The sequence below is a fragment of the Hippocampus guttulatus genome, chromosome 12 (genome assembly GCF_054856545.1).
Source record: "Hippocampus guttulatus isolate MCC_2025c chromosome 12, RoL_Hgut_1.0, whole genome shotgun sequence".
NCBI lineage: Eukaryota > Metazoa > Chordata > Actinopteri > Syngnathiformes > Syngnathidae > Hippocampus > Hippocampus guttulatus.
The window spans coordinates 14,648,060-14,655,142 of NC_141272.1; the positions used below are offsets into that span (position 1 = coordinate 14,648,060).

At 40.3% G+C, this 7,083-nt stretch overlaps 1 protein-coding gene across 1 annotated transcript; it reads right to left on the reverse strand.

The window, feature by feature from the left end:
• Positions 1-33: 33 nt before the first annotated feature.
• On the reverse strand, positions 34-6,714 carry LOC147197536 (pannexin-1-like). Its single transcript, XM_086124789.1, has 8 exons — positions 6,568-6,714; positions 4,983-5,172; positions 3,971-4,086; positions 3,564-3,751; positions 2,543-2,827; positions 1,549-1,771; positions 1,092-1,323; positions 34-654 (listed from the first exon to the last, which is right to left on the reverse strand). Exons 2-8 carry the CDS (start codon positions 5,161-5,163, stop codon positions 566-568), a joined length of 1,314 nt encoding a protein of 437 aa, XP_085980915.1. The 5' UTR covers positions 5,164-5,172; positions 6,568-6,714; the 3' UTR covers positions 34-565.
• Between the last annotated feature and the right edge of the window lie 369 nt (positions 6,715-7,083).

The window sequence follows — 7,083 nt, forward strand, 5'->3', positions numbered from 1 at the left end:
GGAAATTTACAGAACCAAAAGTAAGACGCAAAGCACTTTCAACAGCTGCTTTATTTTCCAAACGACAACATAATAAAAATACATATTCAGTTAACACAAACCGCAAAGGGTACCACTTCAAAAAACACGTTTCCAGTCACTGTATGAGGGTATTAAATACATGTTTACATTCATGATGCCAGTATAAAACAACAAAAACAACAACAGAGTAACCAAACATGTGAAGCAAACATGAAACGTTCTGGTGTTAACGCTTTGTACCGTCATTGTCATTTTTTTTCCCATTATACCAGTGTATACAGAATCACAATCGCATTACAATCCATACATAAGAATATTTGGTTCAAAACAATCATAAAACACAAAAACAGTGCAAATAAAGACATCACATCTCATTCTGATAATGTCATTGTAGTTTAAGGATGGTTGAAATGGTCACATCATCCGAGGGGTCATGGTCCATCCCATAAAGGGGCACGCACAAGTACAGAAACAACATGCTAATGAGCTGGATGGATATGCAAATGCCATGCGTCAAGTGGTTGTGGCGGGAGTCAGCAGCCAATCACATTGCTCGCTGCCGCAGAGCCCCGCCCTCACTGTTCGCTCTGCCCTCTGTCACATCGCCGTTGCCCGGCAACAACCGAGTCAGCTCTGGAAAGAAATGATGGGATGTTGGACCCTTCAAAATAAAACTTCCATCAGAGCATCTCATCAGTTCACTCAGTGTGATTTTCCAACATAAAATTTGCTGTTCAGAATCTCAACTTTGCTTTTTCCTAACATTTGAGATTTCAAAATAAAATTCTCGTTGAGTCTCTCACCTTTCATCTCAGGTTCTCCATCACTCTGTATCATCTTACTTTTCAAAGTAAAACTTCCTGTCTAGCTCTTCAACCCAGTTTCAATCATTCTCTTTGGCATTGACATTTCAAAAAAAAAAAAAACTTCCTGACTAGCATCTAACCTTTCATCTCGGTTTCCAGCCTTGCTGTAACTCTTTGTTTTTCAAAATCAAAACCTGTCCGGTGACTCAATTTTCCTCTCTTCTCATTCCTTTCCCTTTCAACTTTTCCTGTCCAGAATCTCACCTTTCATCTCAGTTCCCATCGTGTCTTCATCCTCCTGTCTGTTGTGGCTTTGGATGTTGTTTTTGTCCGACTTTTCCTCGTGGATGACAACCTGGTCCGGTTTTGCCGCCGCTTCGGCGGCTTTCTTTGCATCCACAGTGTCCATCTTGACAAGATACAGCGTCTGCAGCAGACCCATGGCGTCAAAGTCCTCACCCGAGCATTCTCCTCTTTTCCTCAGCAACTCCAGCACCTAAACAAAATTATCATTAAATACTGTCATAGTGGTCACTATGGAACAACAACAAGAACAAACAAGACAGAATGACACAGAATGGGACATAAGAGGGGACCTTATCGCACAAAATGGCAGAAATTGTGGGACACAATAGGCCACATTATTGGACACTGTGGAAACAAAATGGTGATTTTATATAATACAGTCATACTTTGGAGAATGTATCGCGTACATCCAGACCTTGATGTACTTGTAGGATTTGAGCTCGCTGATGTTCTCCTCCAAGAAGAGCAGATAGAGAGAGAGGTCGTCCCATTGGCCGCTGGGCGTGGGCAGGACACTCACCGTGGGCAGCAATTGGTAAGTTTCCAGGAAGTGGGTGTAGCGGTGACAGAGGAGGGGGCGGAGACTGGCATAGATCACCACAGGGATCAGCGTAGAGAAGACGATTAAGTTGACCAGGCTAGGAGGAGAATGCTTCCTGTTGGCTTTCAAATTAAAACATACTTTCCTGCATCCTGCCTTTAATTTCAGTTTTCATCCTTCTGACTTTTCAAAGTAAAACTTCCTGCACAACATCTCAAGCTCTATCAGGTCTTTTACAAACAAAATAGCTGCAGTGTATCACGCTTCCATCCCTTTATATAGGAACTTGCAACATTTGACTTTCTATAATAAAACTTCCCGCTCAGACAGTATCTCATCTTTCACGTCAGTTCCCATCTCTGACTTTATAAATAGAATTTCCTGCCCAACATCGCCTCATTTATTTCAGTTTCAATCCTTTTGTTATTCTTGACTTTTCAGATTCAGTCTTCCTGCCCAGTATCGCACCTTTTATTTTAGTTTCCAATCTTCTCTAAGTTTTGACTTCCAAAATAAAACATCAGGCATCCACAGACACATTTCAACTTTCTTCTCAATTTACATCCTTTTGAGTTTTGAAAAGCAGTACTTTTTCTGTGCAGCTTCTCAGGTTGCATCCTTTTGAAATGGTTGGCTTCCTGTCCAATATCTTACTTTTTATCACAGTCTCTGTCCTTCTACAGTGTTTGGTTTTTCAAAATACAATTTCCTGCGCAGAATTTCAACTTTCATCTCAGTTCCCATCTTTCTGTCACACTCTGACCAGTACAGTGGTTTTCTCAGTTTCTATTTGTCTGACCTTTTCCCCAGTTCGAAACCTATTGGAACATTTGCCATTTCAAAATAAAAGACTTCACATACCACGCACCTGAGCAACGTGAAGACTCCCACAGCGATGAGCTTACACTGCACCCTTTTCGGGACGGTCGTATCATTGGCAAGCAGGCCCACTCTCAGCGTACAGCCAAAGTCGTCGGTGAGCGGGGCCAAGTGCAGGTAGTAGCCCAGGTAGAGGCAGGCGCACAGCAGCGTGGCCAACGTCAGACCTCGGCACAGCAGGTACCGAGCCAGCAGGACGCGGGAGCAACGCTTGGTCATCAGGAACTTCTCCACCAGCGGGTAGTTGAAACAGCCCTCCGTTGGGTCGCTGCAACTTTATGACAACGTAGACAACATAGTACTCGCTGAGTGAAACGGCGCAACGGAGAAATATTTATTTTGAAAGGGTAAATGTTACAATAAGGATGTAAGTTCATAGATGGAATGTTTTTAATTAGTAAAACTTTACAGAAGGATGTTAATTGGGAGGAACATTTTGAGGATGGGACCAGATGCCGGAGTGAAAACTAAAAAAAAAAAAACAAGTCAAATAACAATAAAGTAAAATACAAGAAGCTCAAATATGAAGTGAAGCAAATAAAATATAGTAAAGATAAAATAAAGTATGAAGTCGAAAAAAATGGAGGAAAATGAAAGGCAATTAAATAGAAACTGAACTTAAAAATTTTAAAAGTAAAGCAAAATTTCAAAAAAGTACAATGTCATAAAGTACAATAAGATAAAATACAACAAAAAGCTATGAAATGTTTCAAACAAAGAAGTAAAATAAAAATACAATTCATAAATAAAAATGTAAAAACAAGTTAATAAACAACAGCTAGATTAAAATTAATGACTAAAGTTGAGTACCAGTATGTACTATCATATGTAAATATTGTAAAGTAAATAATTCAGCATGACATCACTCGTGATGGCTGCAAACTGAATTTGTATGTAAACAAAAGAGTCAAGTAAGGTAAACTGCTGGAATGTAAAGTTTAAAAAATGTATTAAAATACTGATAAAAATAGAAAAAAGTGAAATATAAAAAGAGAATTGATATGCGATACCTGCCGGATCCATGCAAAGCATCGGTGGTCATGCGCTTGGCGAGCGTGACAGCTCGGTTGTAACATCGGTCCAGCTCCTCCATTATGAAGCCGAGGTCCGACTGCAATAACGGCGCTGACCAGATTCTCCAGAACAGAGCCGGACTGTACGTCAGCATGGCCACCAGCAGCAGAATGTACGGGAAGAACTGCGGCCGAAACACACACAAATATCAGAGTGTGTGTGTGTGTGTGTGTGTGTGTGTGTGTGTGTGTGAGAGAGAGAGAAAGAGAGAGAGAGTTTGTGGTGTGACTGTGTCTGAGCATTGGAATGAGAGTGAGAGTATGTGTGAGAGTGTCTTGTGTGAGACTGTCACTGTGTGGGTGAGTGAGAACGAGTTCACGACTGTGAGTGTGTGAGTGTGTACCTTGTGCAGCCAGAGAGGCAGCGTGTGCGTGTGCACAGACGCCCAGCAGAATGAGTCTACGTATGCTGCCTGTCTCAATGAGAAGTTGCTGGGAGCGAAGCAGCTAATTTGGGTCCCTGAAGTCAACAAACAAACGTCAACACACCTCACATAAACACCACCATGCAGAACTTTTCTCTAATCTAGTTTACGAGCTTCCTGGTTTGTGAAGAATATACGAAATGTGATATGAGACTATAGGAGAGTAACGTGGCTTAATAATGACACAAACGGCCAAAAGAGAAATTTACATTCCATACTGTGACTTGAATTTGTGTTTGTTAGCTAGGTAGGAGGCTACTTCTGGGTTCACGAAAGATGGCATGGAACATTAGGACCAATTTTGTTTCTCGGGCAAGGGATTAATCATTTAATCATTTAACCATGAAGCAAATGGAAATAGAGAAAATGAATTATTCCTTGACAAAAAGTTTCAAATTCTGTATGTATCCCGACGTAATTTTCATTTGTTAGCTAGCATACTACTTCCTGGTTCACAGAGAATGATGTGAGGCTATGAACTGTACCAATTCCGTTTGGGCACGGGTTTAATCATGACAGATGTTTAAAAAAAAGAAGTCCTATTTAATTATTTTTTATTTGGATGCTTGTTCACAATTTAGCTTATTCCCAGATGATGAAGACGATGGGACTGCATCAGTTTTGATCCTGCCGCAGGTGAATGGTTTAATCAGGTAATGTGCCATAAAAAAAGAATAATTTCCTCTTTTAAAATAAAAAAATAATGATGGAGTGCCAATTTTGTGTTTGGTTGCTAGTTAGCATATTACTTCCTGGTTCATGGACTCAACTATTTGCTTTCTGGGGCGGAGGGGGATCATGTTTACGTTGTGAGTAATATATCAAAAAGAGAAAATAACTGTTTAATGGCATTTCCTTCTGTATAAGCAACAAACCAACAACCTCATCCGTTTTTTTTTGTGCTTGTCGGAAGTAATGAAACGGTGCTGACCGACGGATACTTCCTGCGCGAAGGCCAGTGAGATGAGGAGGAGAGGAAGGCCCACGGCTACGCAGGTCACCATCTTGTCCACCGCCAGTTCGGTGCGTACACTGCGGTATCGAGCTTGATTAGGATCCTTCAGGAGGAAGTCGCTAAACACGTACTCAGTGGCCACGTGGGCGATGGCCATGATCACGTTCTGGGACAAAAGATTATGAACGGGAAATTAGCAGTCCATAAAATTGTACTTTATTTTAAAAAATACATGAATAACATAATTCAACAGAATGTAGACTTTAATATTTTAAGCGTCATGGTTTCATGCACAGCGGACATTGTGTTGCTCGTTCTGGTGTGCGCGCGGCCAACAGGCGCAGTATATTACATTCATTCGTTCGTTCCTTCATTCATTCATTTTCCAAACCGCATGACGCACCAAGCATCTATTATCAGCCTCTTAGACCCATGCCCCAAATTAAACAGGAAATCTGCCATTTTGGGCGAATACCCGGGCTGTTATAGTGACGGAAAAAAGACTAAGGAATTTGCGCAAATGAGCTCCAAATAGAATTGCGTGTCCTGGATGGATGACACTGTAACGCATTTGTACATACCCCATCTAATGTGGATGGAACACGGCATCAATCTTGATGAGGTTTTCCGTGCAAAACTGCAAGTGCCTGTTGCGGCTTTTTATTTTGTAAACATGGAAGCCTGTAGTCATGAGAGCATCGTTGACACTGGTATGCAGACTGCAGACGTGTTGTTAAAGTTGCAAAGCATGCAAACTTAACGCCCAATGTGACTCATGACTTGAGATTTGAATGACACACAACAGTCATCACATGAAGCATTGCATGTGTTTCTATACATGATCCCAAGGAAACTTCCTTAAATTTTTGTGTGGTCAGTCAAGTACATACAGGCAACTGTTTACAGTGTGTTACAATGATCCATTCAATCTAATGACAGTATATAGAGTAGAGACATATCATGTTGGGATTCATACAGTGTTTGTAATCATTGTGTATTCAATAATAAATTAGTGAAACTTCAAAAAAAAGGCCCTGCAGGGGTAACACACCCCATTTATCATGCATGAATTTTAACAGTCAACATGCTGCCTGTGTCACAAAAACATAATTCTGCACCACACAAACGCGCTCAAAAAATGTTACAAAAATACACTAGGCATGAATGAGCTTGTTTGAGGCATCCATCGCCATCGCTCCATTGCACGACACGTGCAGCTGTCTGCTTGAGGTTAAAAATAAAAGCATGCACAAAACAAGCTACGACAACAAATACAACACAATTTCTCCACGAACAAAACAACTTTTTTGTAACATAAAAGACGTTTACCGAGTGCTCTACGTTTGCTATCCATTTGATTTTACCAATATATGCAGTGAATGGGATATTATTTATTTAACACTTAATTCACTGGCAATCATAACAAGGTAAGCTTTCAATATTAATTGCACTTAAAGTACATGAATGCATCACTCAAGATGTACTGGAAACTGATTAGCAAAAGCGACCGGCTAGTTTAAATTGCAATAAAAACGACGAAATTAATGAGGAGAGATCTCACCTTTCCGTTCTTTGCAAGTCGTTCACGACTCTAACATGACTGCATTTACAATAAGTTTGGAAATAACGAGAGGGACTAAAATAATGGCTACAGTGGAAGAAGTGAGATTCTAACTCCTTCAACAGTTGAAACAAAGATAACTTTCACTACGAAACTACTTCCGGTATTCTTTATTGCGATGCCTTCATGGACCAGACACTGCCTCGGACTTCCAACTTCGGTGTCTGCATTTCATCGGAGATGGTCTGCACGAGCGATTTAATTTGATTTCGTTGTTAAGATTTATAAATTGGGTTATTTACTATCGTAAAGAATAATGTTAATGTTGTTTAAAATTGTTTTTCAGGAGTCTGGGAATGTAACACCATCCATCCAATCTATCTATCTATCTATCTATCTATCTATCTATCTATCTATCTATCTATCTATCTATCTATCTATCTAATGTTTTTCGGCATACCAACGCAACATAACACTCACTTTTAATGTTGTAAACATCGTTGTGCTTTGGGAACG

Excerpts from the sequence above, each read along its gene's own strand:
- LOC147197536 (XM_086124789.1), bottom strand. The coding sequence starts at position 5,163 with ATGGCCATCGCCCACGTGGCCACTGAGTACGTGTTTAGCGACTTCCTC. Across the intron at positions 3,752-3,970 it reads TGCCTCTCTGGCTGCACAAG|TTCTTCCCGTACATTCTGCT; the intron begins GTACACACTCAC and ends TTTCGGCCGCAG. Across the intron at positions 1,772-2,542 it reads GGAGTCTTCACGTTGCTCAG|CCTGGTCAACTTAATCGTCT; the intron begins GTGCGTGGTATG and ends TTCTCCTCCTAG.